Source organism: Sander lucioperca, chromosome 13 (genome assembly GCF_008315115.2).
Source record: "Sander lucioperca isolate FBNREF2018 chromosome 13, SLUC_FBN_1.2, whole genome shotgun sequence".
Taxonomy (NCBI): Eukaryota; Metazoa; Chordata; class Actinopteri; order Perciformes; family Percidae; genus Sander; species Sander lucioperca.
In genome coordinates this window covers 4,504,748-4,524,743 of record NC_050185.1, presented here as the reverse complement: position 1 = coordinate 4,524,743, position 19,996 = coordinate 4,504,748, and the positions used below count along the sequence as shown (strand labels likewise).

The 19,996-nt window shown below is 38.0% G+C and overlaps 1 protein-coding gene across 2 annotated transcripts in view; it reads right to left on the bottom strand.

The window, feature by feature from the left end:
* Positions 1 to 7,437: 7,437 nt before the first annotated feature.
* Positions 7,438 to 19,996, bottom strand: part of LOC116058201 (Down syndrome cell adhesion molecule homolog) — a 115,021-nt gene continuing 102,462 nt past the window's right edge. Inside the window, exons 24-33 of one of the 2 annotated variants that reach the window (XM_031310927.2) lie at positions 19,409 to 19,507; positions 19,122 to 19,310; positions 18,020 to 18,310; positions 16,381 to 16,557; positions 16,243 to 16,273; positions 16,025 to 16,140; positions 15,741 to 15,899; positions 12,897 to 13,094; positions 11,380 to 11,682; positions 7,438 to 9,445 (exon numbers count right to left, since the gene is read on the bottom strand). In XM_031310927.2, the coding sequence (XP_031166787.1) occupies positions 9,066 to 9,445; positions 11,380 to 11,682; positions 12,897 to 13,094; positions 15,741 to 15,899; positions 16,025 to 16,140; positions 16,243 to 16,273; positions 16,381 to 16,557; positions 18,020 to 18,310; positions 19,122 to 19,310; positions 19,409 to 19,507 (1,943 nt within the window). In that variant the 3' untranslated portion in view covers positions 7,438 to 9,065. The remainder of the gene's footprint in view (positions 9,446 to 11,379; positions 11,683 to 12,896; positions 13,095 to 15,740; positions 15,900 to 16,024; positions 16,141 to 16,242; positions 16,274 to 16,380; positions 16,558 to 18,019; positions 18,311 to 19,121; positions 19,311 to 19,408; positions 19,508 to 19,996) is intronic. The other variant, XM_031310928.2, reaches the window with a different exon arrangement.

The following is a 19,996-nucleotide window of genomic DNA, read 5'->3' as shown; positions in this document are numbered from 1 at the left end:
CGATAAAAATTCTTAAAAGGTCATAGTATAGTATGTCGAAAGAAGTCATAGTATAACATGTCGAAAATAGTCATATCATAGTATGTCACAAAATTGATGAAAAAGTCATAGTATAATATGTCGAAAATAGTGATAAAAATTCATAGTATATTATGTCGAAAAAAGTAATAAAAAAGTCATAGTATATTATGTCGTAAAAATTCACATTATAGAATGTTGAAAAAAGTGATAAAAAACATCATAGTATATTATGTCGAAAAAACTCATAGTATAGCATGTCAAAAAAAAGTGATAAAAAAGTCAGTCTAGTATGCAACAAAAAGTCACAGTATAGCATGTCGAAAATAGTCATATTATTGTTTGTCAAAAAACTCATAGTATAGTATGTCGAAAGAAGTCATAGTATAGCATGTCGAAAATAGTGATAAAAAGTCATAGTATAGTATAGTATGTCGAAAAAAGAAAGAAAAAAGTCATAGTATAGCATGTCGAAAAAAGTCATAGTATTAGCATGTCGAAAAAAAATAATAAAAAAGTCATAGTATAGTATGTCAAAAAAGTGATGAAAAAGGCATAATATAGTATGTCGAAAGAAGTCATAGGATAGAATGTCGAAAATAGTGATAAAAAGTCATGGTTTAGTATGTCAAAAAAAGTAATAAAAAAGTCATAGTATAGTATGTTGAAAAAGTAATAAAAAAGTCATAGTATAGTATGTTGAAAAAGTGATAAAAAAAACGACATGCTATAGCATGTCGAAATAAGTTATAGTATAGTATGTTCCAAAATTGATAAAAAAGTCAAAGTATAGTATGTCGAAAAAAGTCATAGTATAGTATGTTGAAAAAGTTGATTAAAAAAAATCATAGTATAGCATGTCTAAAAAAGTGATAAAAAAGCCATAGTATAGTATGTCGAAAAAAGTCATTCTATAGCATGTCGAAAAAAGTCATTATAGTATGTCAAAAAAGTGATGAAAAAGGCATTGTCTAAACACTCATAGGCTAGTATGTCGAAAGAAGTCATAGTATAGTATGTCGAAAAAAGTCATAGCATAGTATGTCGAAAAAAGTGATAAAAAAGCCATAGTATAGTACGTCGAAAAAGTCATACTATAGTATGTCAAAAAAGTGATGAAACAGTCATAGTCCATTATGTCGAAAGAAGTCAAAGTATAAAATGTCGAAAAAAGTGATAAAAAAACGTCATAGTATTGTATGTCAAAAAGTGCTAAAAAGGCATAGTATAGGATGTCGAAAATAGTGATACAAAATTCAAAGTACAGTACAGTATTCAAAGAAAGAAATCATAGTATAGCATGTTGAAAAAAGTGATAAAAAAAGTCATATTATAGTATGTCAAAAAAGTGATATAAAGTCATAGTATAGTATGTCGAAAGAAGTGATAAAAGTCATAGTATAGTATGTTGAAAAAATTGATTAAAATAATTATAGTATAGCATGTCGAAAAAAGTGATTAAAAAAGTCATAGTATAGTATGTCAAAAAAGTGATGACAAAGCCATAGTATAGTACGTCAAAAAAGTCATAGTATAGCATGTCGAAAAAAGTCATACTATAGTATGTCAAAAAAGTGATGAAACAGTCATAGTCTAGTATGTCGAAAGAAGTCATAGTGTAAAATGTCGAAAAAAGTGATAAAAAACGTCATAGTATTGTACGTCAAAAAAGTGCTAAAAAGGCATAGTATAGGATGTCGAAAATAGTGATACAAAAGTACAGTATATCAAAAAAGGTAATAAAAATGTCATAGTATAGTATGTCTAAAAAAGTGATAAAAAAGTCATAGTATAGTATGTCAAAAAAAGTCACACTACAGTAGGTCGAAAAAAATGATAAAAAGTTATAGTATAGTATGTTGGGAAAATTGATAAAAAAAGTATAGTATGTCGAAAAAACTCATAGTATAGCATGTCGAAAAAAGTCATAGTTTAGTATTTCAAAAGAAGTCATAGTATAGCATTTTGAAAATAGTGATAAAAAGTCATAGTATAGTATGTCGAATAAAGTAATAAAAAAGTCATAGTATAGCATGTCAAAAAAAGTAATACTATAGTATGTCGAAAAAAATCATAAAAACTCACAGTATAGCATGTTGAAATAGTGATACAAAGTCATAGTACAGTATGTCGTAAAAAAATTATAAAAAAGTCATAGTATAGTATCTTGAAAAACGTAATTAAAAAGTCATAGTAAAGCATGTCGAAAAAAGTGATTAAAAATCATAGTATAGCATGTCGAAAAATATGATAAAATAGTCATAGTATAGTATGTTGATAAAAGTTATAAAATTCATAGTATGGTATATCGATAAAAATTATGAAAAAGTCATAGTATAGTATGTCGAAAAAACTCATAGTATAGCATGTCGAAAAAAGTCATCTTATAGTATGTCAAAAAAGTGATGAAAAAGTCATAGTATAGTTTGTTGAAAGAAGTCATAGTATAGGATGTTGAAAATAGTGATAAAAAAGCCATAGTATAGTACGTCGAAAAAGTCATACTATAGTATGTCAAAAAAGTGATGAAACAGTCATAGTCCATTATGTCGAAAGAAGTCAAAGTATAAAATGTCGAAAAAAGTGATAAAAAAACGTCATAGTATTGTATGTCAAAAAGTGCTAAAAAGGCATAGTATAGGATGTCGAAAATAGTGATACAAAATTCAAAGTACAGTACAGTATTCAAAGAAAGAAATCATAGTATAGCATGTTGAAAAAAGTGATAAAAAAAGTCATATTATAGTATGTCAAAAAAGTGATATAAAGTCATAGTATAGTATGTCGAAAGAAGTGATAAAAGTCATAGTATAGTATGTTGAAAAAATTGATTAAAATAATTATAGTATAGCATGTCGAAAAAAGTGATTAAAAAAGTCATAGTATAGTATGTCAAAAAAGTGATGACAAAGCCATAGTATAGTACGTCAAAAAAGTCATAGTATAGCATGTCGAAAAAAGTCATACTATAGTATGTCAAAAAAGTGATGAAACAGTCATAGTCTAGTATGTCGAAAGAAGTCATAGTGTAAAATGTCGAAAAAAGTGATAAAAAACGTCATAGTATTGTACGTCAAAAAAGTGCTAAAAAGGCATAGTATAGGATGTCGAAAATAGTGATACAAAAGTACAGTATATCAAAAAAGGTAATAAAAATGTCATAGTATAGTATGTCTAAAAAAGTGATAAAAAAGTCATAGTATAGTATGTCAAAAAAAGTCACACTACAGTAGGTCGAAAAAAATGATAAAAAGTTATAGTATAGTATGTTGGGAAAATTGATAAAAAAAGTATAGTATGTCGAAAAAACTCATAGTATAGCATGTCGAAAAAGTCATAGTTTAGTATTTCAAAAGAAGTCATAGTATAGCATTTTGAAAATAGTGATAAAAAGTCATAGTATAGTATGTCGAATAAAGTAATAAAAAAGTCATAGTATAGCATGTCAAAAAAAGTAATACTATAGTATGTCGAAAAAAATCATAAAAACTCACAGTATAGCATGTTGAAATAGTGATACAAAGTCATAGTACAGTATGTCGTAAAAAAATTATAAAAAAGTCATAGTATAGTATCTTGAAAAACGTAATTAAAAAGTCATAGTAAAGCATGTCGAAAAAAGTGATTAAAAATCATAGTATAGCATGTCGAAAAATATGATAAAATAGTCATAGTATAGTATGTTGATAAAAGTTATAAAATTCATAGTATGGTATATCGATAAAAATTATGAAAAAGTCATAGTATAGTATGTCGAAAAAACTCATAGTATAGCATGTCGAAAAAAGTCATCTTATAGTATGTCAAAAAAGTGATGAAAAAGTCATAGTATAGTTTGTTGAAAGAAGTCATAGTATAGGATGTTGAAAATAGTGATACAAAATTCATAATACAGTATTTCAAAAAAAGTAAAAATAATGTCATAGTATAACATGGCGAAAAAAGTGATAAAAAAGTCATAGTACTGTATGTCGAAAAAAGTCATAGGATAGGATGTCGAAAATAGTGATAAAAAGTCATAGTATAGTATGTGAAAAAAAGTCATAAAAAAGTCATAGTGTAGTATGTCGAAAAAAAGTAATAAAAAAGTCATAGTATATTATGTCGAAAAATCTCACAGTATAGCAAGTCGAAAAAAGTCATATTATAGTATGTCAAAAAAGTGATAAAAAAAGTCATACTATAGCATGTCGAAAGAAGTCATAGTATGTACTGTATGACCAAAAATTGATAAAAAAGTCATAATATAGTATGTCGAAAAAAGTCATAGTATAGTATATTGAAAAACTTGATTAAAAAAATCATAGTATACCATGTCGAAAAAGTCATACTATAGTATGTCAAAAATAGTGATACAAAATCCATAGTGCAGTATATCAACAAAAGTAATAAAAAATTCATAGTATGTCAAAAAAAAGTGATAGAAAAGTCATAGTATTGTATGTCTAAAAAAGTGATAAAAAAGTCACAGTATTGTATGTCAAAATAAGTCATACTATAGTATGTCGAAAAAAAATGATAAGAAGTTATAGTATAGTATGTTGGGAAAATTGATAAAAAAAAGTCATAGTATAGTATGTCGAAAAAAGTAATAAAAAACTCATAGTATAGTATGTCGAAAAAAATGATAAGAAGTTATAGTATAGTATGTTGGGAAAATTGATAAAAAAAAATGTCATAGTATAACATGGCGAAAAAAAGTGATAAAAAAGTCGTATGTCGAAAAAAGTCATAGGATAGGATGTCGAAAATAGTGATAAAAAGTCATAGTATAGTATGTCAAAAAAAGTAATTAAAAAGTCATAGTATAGTATGTTGAAAAAGTGATAAAAAAACGTCATACTATAGCATGTCGAAAGACCAAAGAATCAGATAACGCTTGGTTACGTTGTAACCTTGGTTCTCTGAGTGAAGAAACTATCTCTCCAGCTGTAGGCCGCTCTGAGACGGTTCCGATCAAACTATTAGTGAGTCCACGCCAGCACAGGTGCTTTATAGGGCGTGGCCGGGCAAGCCAGTGTGGCTTAAAGAAGTATCTACGTACCTGACCTCAGGGGGATCATCCTCGTACATGTGGAATATGTAATGGTGGAGAGATAGTCTCGATACGATAGAGAACAATACTGTGAATGCTGCTGAATCAGAATTCACACAATGAACGGATTTGAGAGGAGAAAAGATCTCTTTGAATCCAACAAATTAAACACAAACAATGCCAGCTGTCAGCTGCAAACTGTTGCACCAGTTCTGCAGTGGGACATACATCAATGTTCATTACTTTATATTTTAAGAATTATTTCCCCAGTGACAGCTTCATATTTCTCAGGCTGATCGGAGGGAAGAATTCAGTGTTCCTGAACATAATTTATGACTACAGTTATTAACCACCAAGTGTGGCGGAAAGTAAATCTGTAACCACACTTAATTTGTTATTGACTTCAGAGGTGGATGGCAGACATAGTTGTCATGCTGAGTAATGCACCCTCCTGCTGAAGCCCCTGTCTCCTGATCTAAGACCATGGAAGCAATCAAACAGGCAAGACATGTGAGGCGCAGGCAGAAGCCTCAGGGTGGCAGGTTGGACAGTCATCAATTAATATACCAGTTTAGGAAGGAAGTTCTTTAGAATGCTCAAAATGATATGACTACACAGTGGTGATTATAGGGTCTGTTGTGGCCCTAGGCAAGTATTCCTAGGGGGCCCTTCAAAACCAGAGTTTGTCACCATTATGTTCTAAACTCTACAAATGCTGCTTATGGACCTTGGCTACGGCAAATGCTGCCACGATGTCCTCCAGATCTTAAGACCTTCCCACGTTTCACTCTATTGAAATGAGACCCAGTCCTGAAAGTCTCTCCTGGGACAGGAGCTAGACGGACCCGCACTCCAGGCTGGAGTCTCCAGTTCCACTAGCTAGGTTAACTCACAAAAAACATGAAAGAATAAACACCTTTAGTCTAACGTTAATGCTGGCTAGCCAAAGTTATTTAATTGTCTCCCCCATAGTTAAGGTTAAATGACATTCAGACTTCAGTTACACAACTCAATCTTCACTATCTGCTCTTCTTACCACTTTCTTGCTTACTTTTCTTCTCATCCTTATTTTTCTCTTTTTTTTCACTCCGAGAAGGATAACTCCTCTTCATCTTCCTTTGACTTTCAATTGGAAAAAATTCTATCATGCTTCGACGGCAATGACAGGGGCCCCTTTAGGTGTCATTGCAAATTCTCATTTGTTTGTTTAACGGGGAGGGAGGTTGCGTTCACTGTGATTGCCACATTTTGAGACATTGCTGTGGATTAGAGTTTGTCAGCCATTGGGGGCCCCCTAACGGCCTGGGGCCCCAAGCGGTTGCCTGGCTTGCCTGTTGACAAGCTGCGGCTCTGTGACTGCACATTATACACCTATGGTGAGCTTTAGAATTCATCCTGATAAACTAGTGGTGTCATTTCTAGAAGTGGTGACATTGAAATGTACACAGACTTTATGACAGGAGATATTTACCCTCAGAGACCGATGGATTTATCAAACTATAATGTTCAGCACATTTTATAATTACATAACACTGATATTGCCATAAATGTAGGTGAGTAAGTGTTTGAAGGGGTCACAGTTTGTGGATATGTAATGTCAGACTAGCTAGCTTTTATAGACCAGCAGGTGGAGCTGGGACATGTCATAGCTGTGTATTTTTTATTTGTTATTCATACATTATTTTGTCACTTTTCCAGTGTGAACACAGACTAAAAAACGTTTAGAATTAATGTGGATTTGGGGCACAGCTCCATATTTCACAACATGTCCCTAGCTGCGTCGCATTTGGTTTTCTGAATCTTTATTGGTAGATTTCTCAGCTTGTGTTGTCCAAACTTGCTCAGTTACTCATTCATTTCCCTGATCTGCTTCTCCTGGGTTAAGCCGGTTGGAGCTTATCCCGAAATGCACTGGGAAAAAAATTATTTGTAAGGGGGGGGGACCCCACCACCAAACAACAAAATGTCCCAGAAATGCATACTGCATCACCCTGTTGTGTTTCTAAAATGTGTTTTCTTTGAATTTGTTAACTTTAAAAAGCCTGATTCATTTAAAGATGAAGATTTTTAAAGATTTTGGATGAAAGTGAATGGAAGAGCATGGATTAGTGAGCAACATAACTCTTTACAACACTGCCACCTGCAGGCATGGAAGCTACAGACTCAGAAGATGATCTGACTGGCCAATATGAAACATTTCTCTTTGCTGAGACATTGCTGACTACCTTTAGGACGTCTCGCTGCTGTCACAATGAAAATAAGGCGAGGATCCGAGGTCTCCACGAGCCAAAAAGCCAGAGAGCAGAGCCCCGGCCTGGCTGTCCGTCCGTCTGCTTCATCTCCCCACCACCATCAGTCACTCATGTCAAACCCGTGGAGAACACTTTGGGGAACAGCCTTTTTATTAATCAAATTTGAACGTTGTGTTAGTTTCTCTTTATTCCAGTGCCACCGTGGTGAACACTCATGTTAAAAATAAAAAGTGACATTTTTTTTTCTTTTCTTCCCGTTAAAATGTATAATCATAATGAAGACAGTTAATCATAGGAACTAATCATAGAAACCGACATAATGACCTCACAGCATTTTGGATCAAACTCCTCTCCCTTCAGGCTAACTCAAAGAAACAGAAAGAACAGAAATGAGCCAGGGTAGACAGGAACAAAAAAAAGAAACAGATTCTTACGTATATCCACATTTTTTTTTTTTTTTTTTTTTTAGATATTTCCCATAGACATTATAGGTTTGGTTTGAAGGGGGGGATTCTGCTGGATTGTCTCACGTTTTGTTTTCCCTGTAGAGGAGCATCACTGCAATGCAGCAACAGTAAATCTACTGAGGAGAGTGAGAGCCCTGAAGACTCTACCTAGTGCACTGAGAGTAAGGGGATCTATCTGGACACACTTGAGTTGGGGTGTTGTGAAGTGCAAACCATTAGTTCTCTTAACCCTCCCTATTCTAGCTAACATCATTTACCACCCTGGCAAACAAGCAGTGGTAAACTACACCTGAATACATAGCTGGATTGTGTCCGGCCCTGTAAGTATACTCACAACATAGTTATTTTTCATCATTACAGTACAGTATAGAGCAATAGTTTTCATATACTTTTCATATCTTTTTTCATATTGCACCATCAGAGAATGGGACACAGAGAAAGATCAACAGAGACTCCATTTCCTAATTAAAACGAGATATGTGCAAACATGACTAAGGACTTTATTAACCAAATCAATTCTTCCCTGTAATATCCACAAATAAAAGTGATTTCTCTTTTTATATATATATTTATAGTAATAAGAATAATAAATCTTCACATTGGATCATTTCATAGTGTGACAAAATGCTCGACTGGGCTGTCCAGCCGCGATCGTAATCCTCATTGTCTTTTTAATTGGTCAGTCCCCATGCATCCATAGGAAATAGATTTTTTTTGTTTTTCTTCAAAAAAAGTAACAATTTGAGAGCAGCTGAAAAGTTTGGACTGGTGTCAATTGCTTTCATTCCAAGATTTCTCCCGAGTTTCATTCAGTGTTTCAGAAGGATATTCCATAGGAAAAAAATGACTCCAAATCGTCATATTCCACTCCAGAAAAAAAAAAAAAAAAAGATGTCGTGGTGAGAATAGATCATTTGGTATTCGATAATTAATGATCATTAATAGCTGACAACTAACAATTAATAATCACTGATTAATTATAAAGAGTTAACAATAATCAAGAATAAATAATGCTCCCTCGTTACTCAATTAGTTTGGCAAAAACTCCGGCTGGAGTCGTTTCCGATGAGTGAATCTTTTTCTCAAGTGAAACAAAACGAAAAGAAAAGAAATACAAAGAAGAGATAAAAGAAAGCTCTAAAATAAATTAAAGGAGATTAGTAAAAGTGACCCCGCCCTTGGAGAGGTGGGGGCTGTATATACAGAACTACGTGGTGAAAGTCAGTTTACTGCACTTGAGTGGTAAGTCCAGTGTTAGAGTGAGTTCTAGTCCCGCCCCAGGTGCCCCTGCTGTTATACCAGCGTGTAGGACTTTGCGTAGGGGTTGCTGCTCTGTTTGAGGTGTCCTCGCGAGTCCAGCAGGGACTCCTGGGAGGTGCTGAGCTTGGCGGCCTGGGCCAGCTCCGAGCCCTCTCTGTGGGGGAGCGTGGCTGCGGAGCCAGGCTGCCACTGGGCCACTGGGTCCCTGCTGGCCTGAGGGGCCTCTGTGGGCGTTGGGGGCGCCATGCGAGAGGGCCGCTTCAGCGAGCGACTCTTCTGGGGCTCCAGACAGGCCTGACCCATGGCCGCTCTCTCCCCACTAGCTGTCCCCCTGGATGAGCCCGAGCAGGACATGCCTCGGTTTAACAGGAAGTCCATGCGCAGGTATGGAGGAAGGTGAACCAACTCGCCCCCTGCAGGACAACACACACAGATCACAGTTAGGTTCAGGAGAAAACACATGCGCACATTCCTGCCCGACATCACCTCAACTCTCCCATATATTTTATTTATTAACGTCAATCTTAACCCTTGTGTGGTGTTCGGGTCTGTGGGACCCATTTTCAATGTTTGCTAAAAGAAAAATGATGCTATTCAAACTCATTGGCCTTGGCTCATTTTCTGGGAAGAACATAAAAAATAACTTATTTTCAATGACTGCACACCCCCCCCTACACATAACTATTACATATGAGGTGTTCGGGTCTACTGGACCCGAATGTATTTAATTGTAGGTGTCTTTCTGCACCTGCTATTCCCACACAAAGTTGATTGTTACATTTACAGTTACATTTCAAGCACGCTCACCTGTTCTGATTACGTTCGAAGAAATAAGCACCAATAATGATCAAAAATCTTGTTTCTATTTTTTTTTACCTTTTTTATAATTGAATTTCCTCGTTTTCTCACAAAAACCTAAACTGATCATAAATGTGATCTCACAGGGGTAAATGGCAAATATGAACCATAAATGATGTATATATCATTGGTAATTGAGCTAAAGTAAACATCTGTTAAGTATTTTTACATACATTGTTATGGCTGTATTGATTTAAAAGCCTAATAATGTGGTGGAACATTGGCTGTGTAACAAAAATATGAACACCTTACAAGGGTTAAATGTATGGGCTGAAGTTTTTCCAGAAAATTTGTGATGTGACAAAAGTTTGTATTTAACCCGACCCTAGGGGTTCTATCAAGATCGCGTAATCAATCATCATGATAAGTGGATATCTGTGGCTTTTGCTGTTGCCAAAAAGCTGATTTTCTTTTGTAAATGGAGAGACAGCAGTGATTCACACATTCAAGACTGGACAGATGCACTGTTGAAAATAGCTAAACTTGAAAATCTTCATGAATATAGGCTCTCTAGATGATCTACTGTATCATTTAAAGTGCTCATATTATACTCATTGTCAGGTCCATAATTTTTCACTTTGTAAACCTATAACGTGCACAAAAAAGATATATAACACAATAAAGGAAAGGGGAAAAGCCAAAAAGCAGAATATGAGCACTCTAAGTAAGTTATCAAATTAAAGTGTTATTTTTCAATGAAACATGTAGTCAGTTCTTTCCATACGTTACGTCATTTTCATTTTTTTCAATCTTAAATGTAACATTTTCAAATAGCATCAAACAGCAGTTAAATCAAGTCGCTGAAACAGGCTAACATTCCACTTGGAGCTGACTCAATGGCTGTGTCTGGAATGAGTCCCTATTCACGTGTTAGGGCGCTATTATGTGTGCAGCCATTTTTTCAGTTTTTTTAGTGTCCGAATTGCAATTCAAATTTGTGCAATACATTTTCCTACATATTATACAAGAATATGCTGGATCTGGACAGTCGATGCTGTACCAAAAATGATTTGTTAGCATCTCTATGAAGTATGGCTCATTTAGGTGTCAAAGCTCAATACTACATGTCGGTAAAAGAAACAAAATATACTTTCTCATTCCGTTTCATCACAGCAGCCGGTTTCCTCCCTTAGATTTGCAAGATTTGAAGTGACTACTCATGACTCTTTAGTTAGTGGTGTGAAATATGAATCATTTAATATTTCCGGATGTCTTATCGTATTTAACTTGGACTGAATTTTGATGTAATGCTTCCCCAGCTTCTCTCTTAAAGACTGTAAGCCTATTTTAACTGAGACAATCATCAACTTGAATGCATGTTGCGGCACTCCAACTGGGTTCACTGTCGGCATTAGAGTCACAGTTAATGGTTGTTAAACAGGAAGTTGAAGTTTTGGCATTAGTGTAATCAGCACCATAATGAGGCCATTTGTAATAAAAGATTAGCGTGCGGTCGGGGGTTCAGGCCCAGACCGTTCTGTGGCCTCACCCGGTCTGTGGGCCTTGGGCACGGCCATGTTCATGACCCGGCTGACGTCCTGAGGCTTGGGCGGGGAAGCAGTGAAGCGGCAGATGCCTGACTCGGACGGTGTGCTGGAGGTCAGGCTGTCGGTGTAGTCGTTGGTGCCGGCCGTCATCTGCTCAGAGGAAGTGTCAGAGATGAAGCACTCCGTGATGGTGAATTTGGCATGGCGCAGCTGCTCCTCCATCTTGGCGTGCTCGTAGGCTCTGGCGAGCTCCTCGTAGGTGGAGGACGCGCTCTCCGTCGACACCATGCTGCTCCGTGCTCGGTCTGGACATGGGCCGGGGTTAGTGGAGGGATTAGTGTCAGGAGTTAATGTGTAACTTTAGCTGTGTTCAAAACCGTTCCCCTATCACGGAAATAGTTCCCTATATAGTGTGTTCGACATTTTGTAGTGGTGTTCAAATTCTCAGCGGATAATTTCATTCACTATATAGTCCACTATAAAATACCCACAATGCACGGCTAATTTGAGCGTACATACGATGTACCCATAGACAGTAAAATAAATGGACCAACAGATCCCGTTGCTCTGGACAGAGACCAGTGAAAGCTATTAGAAGCACTTTTCCGGTGATGGCTAAGTGTTGCTGCGCAGCTGCATATTGAGCTTGCCGACGTAGATGTGACGTGAGCAACCTGTCTGAAAGTTGGAAGTCTTCTGGTAGCTGTGCCAAGAGAAATCTCAATCATTCCCAATCTAGCAGAGACGGAGAGCGTAGGTATATGTAAGGAGATAACATAGGCACAGGCTAATTATTGCTAACTAAAATGCTAGTTAACATTAGTAATTAAACTTAAACAGCGAATGTAAGTCAAACCTGCCTGCAAGCTTCTCCTGTACTATACGGTAAATCCTCTACTGTGCGACAGTAAGTCACGTGATTATGACACAATCGTTAGCCTATTTTTACAAAAAACGTCTGCTACGGAGCCATAACGTGAGGTACAAGGTAATGGAGCCCTTTATACATTGTTGTGTTTCTTTAGAAATAAACAATGGACAAATAGAGTCTTTAAACGCTTCAGATGTAAAGTTATTCTCTGTCAAAGTGACGTCAAAATAAATGGCAGTCAATGGGATGCTAACGGGGGGTGATGGCTTGTAAGCAACAAAATGGCTCCATAGGAGCTACGCTTTGTGGAGGCTGGCTTACCCCCTTGGATGTACCCTACATTTTACTCCTGTATACCACAATGCAACACGGTAGTGTTTTCCCGGAGGAGGAGAAGAAGAAGCAGAAGGACTCACGAAAATGTCAGTGTAGTGTCCAAAATCTCATTTGGTCATTCCCTATATAGTTCACTATTTAATAAACCCCATATAGGGAATAGTGAGTGAGTGAATGAGGAAACAGTTTAGAACACAGCTTTTGTTAAATGTCAGACAGCTGAAACTGATTTGTTGTTAGAGATGAAGGGTACTGTTACACTGTTGAAGCTTTGGGCGATTTAAAGCATCTGTGTCCACATATGTTGCTTACCTGTGTCCTGAGATGGGCTGACGCTGTAGCTGTCACTTTCCTTGTCGACAGAGCCTGCAACTCTGGGGGTGGGCAGCCTCCAGTCAGTGCTGAGAGTGTGGGAGGAGACAGGGGGGTGTGGGCGGTTCAGGGTCCACTGGCTGGCGTAGCGGTTGCGAGCGGCTGGGCCGGCTTTGGCTGTGCGGCGGGCTGTAGGGTCTGAGAACGAGGAGAACGTGGGGTGTTTATGGCAGGGAATAGAATGGAATAGATGTTTATTTCCATTTGCACAGGTACAGGGCCGCACAAGTACATTGGAATTTTTGTGCTTTGCTCTTAGAGTCAGTTCTACAAAAAATATAAGAAGAAATACAGTTAAGAAGATACAATGAAAATATAAAGCTATATATATATATATATAAATAAATAAATAAAATATAAAGTCTGATTGCTCCTAAAAGAACAATATTAAGAGAAAACAGCTGTAAGATAAGTTATAAGTTATAATTGCGAAAGTGCACCGGAAACATACACTGTATAAAAAACTGCTTGTGAATATACAGTGGTGCTTATAAGTTTATGAACCCATGCTAAAGTTGACTAAAAAGAGGAATAAAAAACTTGGAAATTGGAAATTGATCTTAATGCCTTATTTAAAAAAAATGAGGAAAAATCCAACCTTTATTGAATAAATGTGAATGAATAATGTATCGTAAAGAAATAAATCTTCTTCCTTAAAATACAGGGGGCATAAGTATACACACCCCTATGTTAAATTCCCATAGAGGCAGGCAGATTTTTATTTTTAAAGGCCAGTTATTTCATGGATCCAGGATACTATGCATCCTGATAAAGTTCTCTTGGCCTTTGGAATTAAAATAGCCCCACATCATCACATCCCCTTCACCGTACCTAGAGATTGGCATGTTTTTATTTCAGTTAGCCTAATAGCTGTTTTGATTTGTATTGAGAGATGATCTTATGGAAAGTACCCCATGCCAATCTCTAGGTATGGTAGGTATGGATCCATGAAATAACTGGCCTTTAAAAATAAAAGTCTGCCTGCCTCTATAGGAATTTAACATAGGGGTGTACTTACTTATGCCCCCTGTAGTTTAAGGAAGAACATTTATTTATTGACGATACATTATTCATTCACAAAGAAAATTGGTGGTTTTTTTTTATTAAGGCATTAAGATCAATTTCCAAAAGATGATTTTTTTATTCCTCTTTTTAGTCAACTTTAGCATGGGTGTGTAAACTGATGAGCACCACTGTAGATACAATAATTGTACCTAAGATTTTTCAAAGTGTTATTGCACACAGAAAAACATTGTTATGATGGACATGAGTAATGAACTGGTCATAATAGCAATGTTATGTCCCTGCATCTAATATCAGTTGCCACCAAAATGTAAGCTATGCAGCAATGTGCCAGCAAAGTCAGGGAAGATAGAGAAGACTAAAAGCTAGTGAACAATGCAGGATATAAAATAAAACTCAGCTTTACAAATGTTTTATGAGGAACTAAGTTGTTTTCGAAATGTTTGTTTACAAGAAAACTCCACAGGGCACCTTTAAGTACGTGATCCCCAAGGGTGTACATTACAGTGTGAAGAGTATGAGTGTGAGTGTGGTGGTGTCTCCAGTTGCCTGAATTAGCTCGCAGGCTTCGCTTCATTTCGTACCAAAGCAATAAGCATACCAGATGTAAACAAAAGGCACATCAAAGGTGGAAAAATACAAAATAACTAAAGGAAAAAGTGCTTGGCATAGGAACATATCTGAGAAAACAACAGGCACTAAACCACATGTATGTAAACAATAATGTAGAGCGAGCCTGACATTATTGTGGATTAGAACCCCCGACAGGGTGATGCAGGCTTTCAATCAGCCTGAAGGGGTTCAAATTTGCAGTAATGACTCTCAGGCTGTGAGCTAAACAAGGAGCTTACTAAAGTTAGCTCCCTGTTAGCTCTACCCTCTCTCTCCCTTTGTGATCCGCTGATCAGCTGCACGATCTGAAAACAATTTTATTGATTGTCTGCCAGTCTATGATCAGAACTCCGTCCAATGTCCATGGCAACGGTCTGTTGTACAGAAATAGAACCGTGGGATGCCGTGATTGACCAATTAGAATCTAGCTGTGTAATAATATATTTTCGGCCCTATTTTAACAATCTAAGCGCACAGCGTGAAGCGCCTGGCGCAGGTGCGTCCAAATCCACTTTTGCTAGTTTGACGGCGGAAAAAAGGGTCCGTGCGCCGGGCGCATGGTTCAAAAGGGTTGTACTTAGTGTCTTCATTAATTCATAGGTGTGTTTTGGGCGTAACATGCAATAAACCAATCAGAGTGTCATCTCCCATTCCCTTTAAAAGCCAGGCATGTTTGGACCTTGGCGCATTGCTATTATGATGGAGGATTTGCGCCATAATATTTTTTTTTTGTAATCTTTTGCATGTGTGTGTGCTGCTGCGTGTCCCTGTGTGTAACAAGTATAGTGTGCGTGGGCTGTGCACAAGCCTAGGCGCATTTTACTAATTTGCTGTTAAAATAACAATGAAATGCTGCGTTACTGACTTTAGACCAGGTTTTTGTTGGTCAATAGTGCGATCACTTCCTGCTGCTTCAAGATAGCAATACGGCAAGAATGCACCTGAACACACCTCCCTGTAAGACCAGCACGCCCATGGGCGCAAAGATGGGCGCAGGTGCATTTGCTATTTAAACGACGTGGGCGCTGGATGGGAAATTGACAACTGCGTCGGTCTTAAACTAGCAAAGACACTTGCGTCGGGCTTTGCGCTGTGGGTGCAAGATAGGGCCCTTTATGTGTTATGAAGTTAAAAAAAAAACGTCCGTACTGGACTTACTGGTTCCTGGTCTGGCATCAGACACATCTACCAGTGGCCCGGTGGCCTGGGACAGGGACTGGTAGTGGACTGTGTGGGTGACCGTGGACGACTTCTGTTTCTGAGTCTCCCCGAAGTCATTGTCAGTCAGCAACACAGTGGACCTGTCGTCTGTGGGACAGCAACATAAATAAGGTCAGCACCACAGCAACCAGGTTCATTTGCTGTATGCATTACTGTGAAAAAAACAAGTACAGTGTCTCATATGGCCACAACACACACATTGGTGAGCTTACCAACAGTTTCCATGGTGTCTCTCTCCTCGATCAGAAGCTGGGCTCTGGGGATGTCGATGTGCATGCGGAGCGTCTGTTGCTGTTTGTTAATTGGCTCTGCTGGACGTGTGTTTTTACTGGAGAGCACAAAACCAAAATAAAAATTTTTTATCAGAAACTCCTGTCGTAATTAGTCAAAGTGCTGTGTGCATGCTGAGATGGTTGGCACCCATTCTTACCTCATGAGCATCTCAGCCAAACTTTTTGCATCTGGAAAACAAACAGAAAAAAATGATTAATAATAATAATTTTACTTGACACGAGAGAATAGAGGCTAAAATCTGCCATGTTACGGTAGATGACCTCTCTCGTCTCACCTCGGAGCCTCTTAAGCCTCTGCTCCCTCCTCCTCCTCCTCAACACCAGCAACCCGATGAAGATCACAACGATGCCCACCAACACGCAGGAAATGGTCACCATCATCTTCAAACCTTCGCCGCCCCCAGAGTTGTCCTCACTCACATTGGGTGCCTTCACCAAAGGTGCGATGGTACCTGTGCACAAGTCGTAATACGTGTTATGACAGATACTGGTGCTTTAAGACATCATTGACATGGAACAGAACACTTGTCAGTGTTGTTGTAGAAATCCCAACAACAAAACCATGTCATTTGTGCCATTAAATGATAGCTGCTGATCATATTGTGTAAAAGTTGATCATCAGTAGCTTAAGTGTTTATCATTTTATTTCCAAGCGATCACGTACAGTGTTCCAGCACAAGCTGCTGCATTCTGTTAATATCAACACTTGATCTTTTGATGGGCAGTAATGCTGGTTTCCATTCTGCCAAACCGTACTTAAATGCAAATTAACTCTTCCTTCATAAAGAAACGCTCAGCCTGATTATTCTCTCCAGCTCCAGTATGTTAGTAAAGGAGGAAGTGAAGTGGTTGGTCTTGAGAACTGGTAATGGCAGAATACCTCTGAACTTCTGGGTTGAAATATGAGCTGGCAGCATCCTTTGACTACATCTACACTATTACACAAACACAATCTCCGTCCACACAAGAGTTTTAGTTCCAGTAGCAGAACTAATCTCCGTCCATATTAACACGTCTGACAGCACATATCACGTGACCATTGGCACACAGTGGGCATGTGTGTGCCGGTGTAAACAGGAAGCAGATTGTCTGACGTAACACTGCGGTTGAAAATCATGGATGTGTAAGTTGTAAATGCAGAAAAAACTTTGAAGAAAAAACAATAGTGGTGAAAAGTAAGAGCTTGGACCGACAACGAGGTGGAACTGTTACTAAGCCGACCTAACAGATAAAACATGCATCATCGTTTTCGAAGGTTCTCCGTTTGTGCCCGTCCAGACTACAGAGCAACCCTGGAGTTTTCAAACCACATAGGGGTTAGCAGTGTTTCTAACTGTCTCCGTTTTAGGGGTTTGGAAACGCCAGAGTTGTGTGGACGCGAGGCGTAAACGAAGCAAAAGATATTTGTTTATAAGCCAAAATGTAGTAGAGCAGATGTAGCCTGTATCTCAAAGGAGATCATCCAACTTTGTAACTCATGTGGTGGCATTCAGTAGGCTTGTGATGGAGGCTTCAAAGCAGCAACACACAAAGCAGCTACAGCCACTGGAGTCCGCATGAAATGTGTTTTTTATTGCCCAATTCATCAAGGGAGCCTCAATCCCCTCCAGCCTCGAGCACTGCTATTAAAAAAAAAAAAGTGATTTATTCTGCTTTGCCTCAAACTATTTCTGTTAGCCAGACTCAGTATGCTACAGTTACTGGAAACATAGGCGTTTTATTCAAGACTCTGTACTTGTCCAACCGTCAGAGTGTCAGTGTTCCCATTATACTAGCTCTGGAGCAGCCGGTGAATCACCAAGGTACTCTTTCCTGCTACATTCTGCCAGCCATGACAGATATTTCAGTGACTTTGTTCCATGCAAAGAAATGAGTTGGAAACGGTTTGGCCCCCCTGTTATCGTGTCAACTCACTGCCATCGTAGCTGAGTGTTGCGAACTTGACTCTCTTCTCAGCGTAGCCGGCGCTGTTGTAGACTTTCATCTGCAGCTCGTACCAGGTGGCCTCCTGCAGGTCGTACAGGATGTAGCTCTTGGTAAGGGAGGTGCGCTGTGCCGTGGTCCACGTGGGCGAGTCCACGGGCCGATACTCCAAGGTGAAGGAGGTGATGGGGCACCCGCCGTTATTCCAGCCATTCAGGTTGAGCTTGACCCGAGTGGCGTTGATGCCCGTGAACAGCTCCTGCTCTTTAGCATACTGAGGTTCTGTGGAGAGAGGGGACGCCTCAGTGTGTTAAGATAAGATAGAAAGAATGAAAAAACCTACAAAACCAGGAGATTTTAACTGTGTCATGCTCGGGTCAGGTCTAACAAAATGTCAAAACAAATGCCCATCTCAGTCGGAAAGTCTTCAAATAATTTTTTTTGTCTGACCAACAATCCAAAACCCCTTTGACTATCATATAAGACTAAGAAAACCAGCAACGTTTCACATTTGGACCCAAAACTGGCATTTTACTCGAAAAATGGCTTTAACAATAAATTGATTATCAATGTAGTTGCCTAATAATCTTATGATGATTCATTTCATTAATCATTTCAGCTCTAATAAAAACTTAGCTCAAAATTGGTTGAAAATGTAAATGTGATGCAACATGTTACTTTAACAAGTATTACATTTTGCAGTGTCCTGTTCATTGAATAATCAGTTGCATTATTAGGAAAAAAGATAGCAATAAGTGTCTAAATAAAAGACTTTTATTTTCGATTTTTTATATTCATAATTAATTCTCTTTAATTTTTCTTGCCATTTATAAGGATGTTATATCACGTTTTAAACAATGAGTATACTATGCTGTATTGATCACATGATTACAAGCTTACTGAGAAAAAAATCTAAATCAGTTGCATTGTCAAATGTTGAAGTCTGCTTCCACTAGATATATAAATCCTCCACTTGTAAGGATAATAAAATATTGTGATGGTGCAATGACTTTAGTTAAAAAAAATCACTGAAAATATAAATGATCACCTCTAATATTATGTTCCTCTCAAAAGTCAACTTGTTTGTCTATACCTTTCCCATGGGTCTTTGCTTCGATGATCTCACTGATGCGTCCTGGCCCCACTGCATTCTGCGCTGTGAGTGTGAACTTGTACCAGGTTCCACACTTGAGGTTCTCCAGCCGATAGGAGCGCTCACTGGGACTGATGGGAAAGTTACCCCACTGCTCGCTGTTATCCTCAGAGTACTGCAGAATGTAGCCTGGAAAAGAACACGTGGGGAAATGACTGTTAAGGAACAGGAAAAACAACAAGGAACAAAAACATTGAAAAAGAAAAACAGGGTTTTGTCTGTCTGACCTCTAATGGAGCTGCCTCCGTTGTCTCCAGGGATCCAGGAGAGGGTTATCGAGGTGGTGGTTGTCTTGGTCACTGTGAGGCGAGGCTGGTCAGGTGGAACTGAAGGAAAGGCCCAGAAATTAGTGATTGTAAGAGCGAGAAAAAAAATTAACAGCAATCCACAGGTGCAGCAGGCTCATAACATCACCTGTGTGTAGGTGTTATACATTCTGATGGGCACTAGTTTTTAAAGTAATCTTGGAGATTCTCATTAAAATAACTGTCTGTTAAGTCACTATCTATTATGAGGTAACACAATGGGGAGTGGTGGCCTAGAGGTTAAAGAAGCGAGCTTGTGACTGGGAATTCGCCGGTTCAATCCCCAGACCGACAGGATAAAATCTCAGGTCTCAATCGACTTACCTGGATAAACAAAGGTTAAATAAAAATAATAAAACACAATGTTTATTGAGCCTATGGTCCACTGATGAAAGCCACAGTATTACGAACTGTGGCGACATTCTCAAGAAAAATCATAAGACGTGTAAACGGTTACTATGGCCAAACTAAGAAAAGAGGATGACTACAGACTATGAAACTTCAAAACTT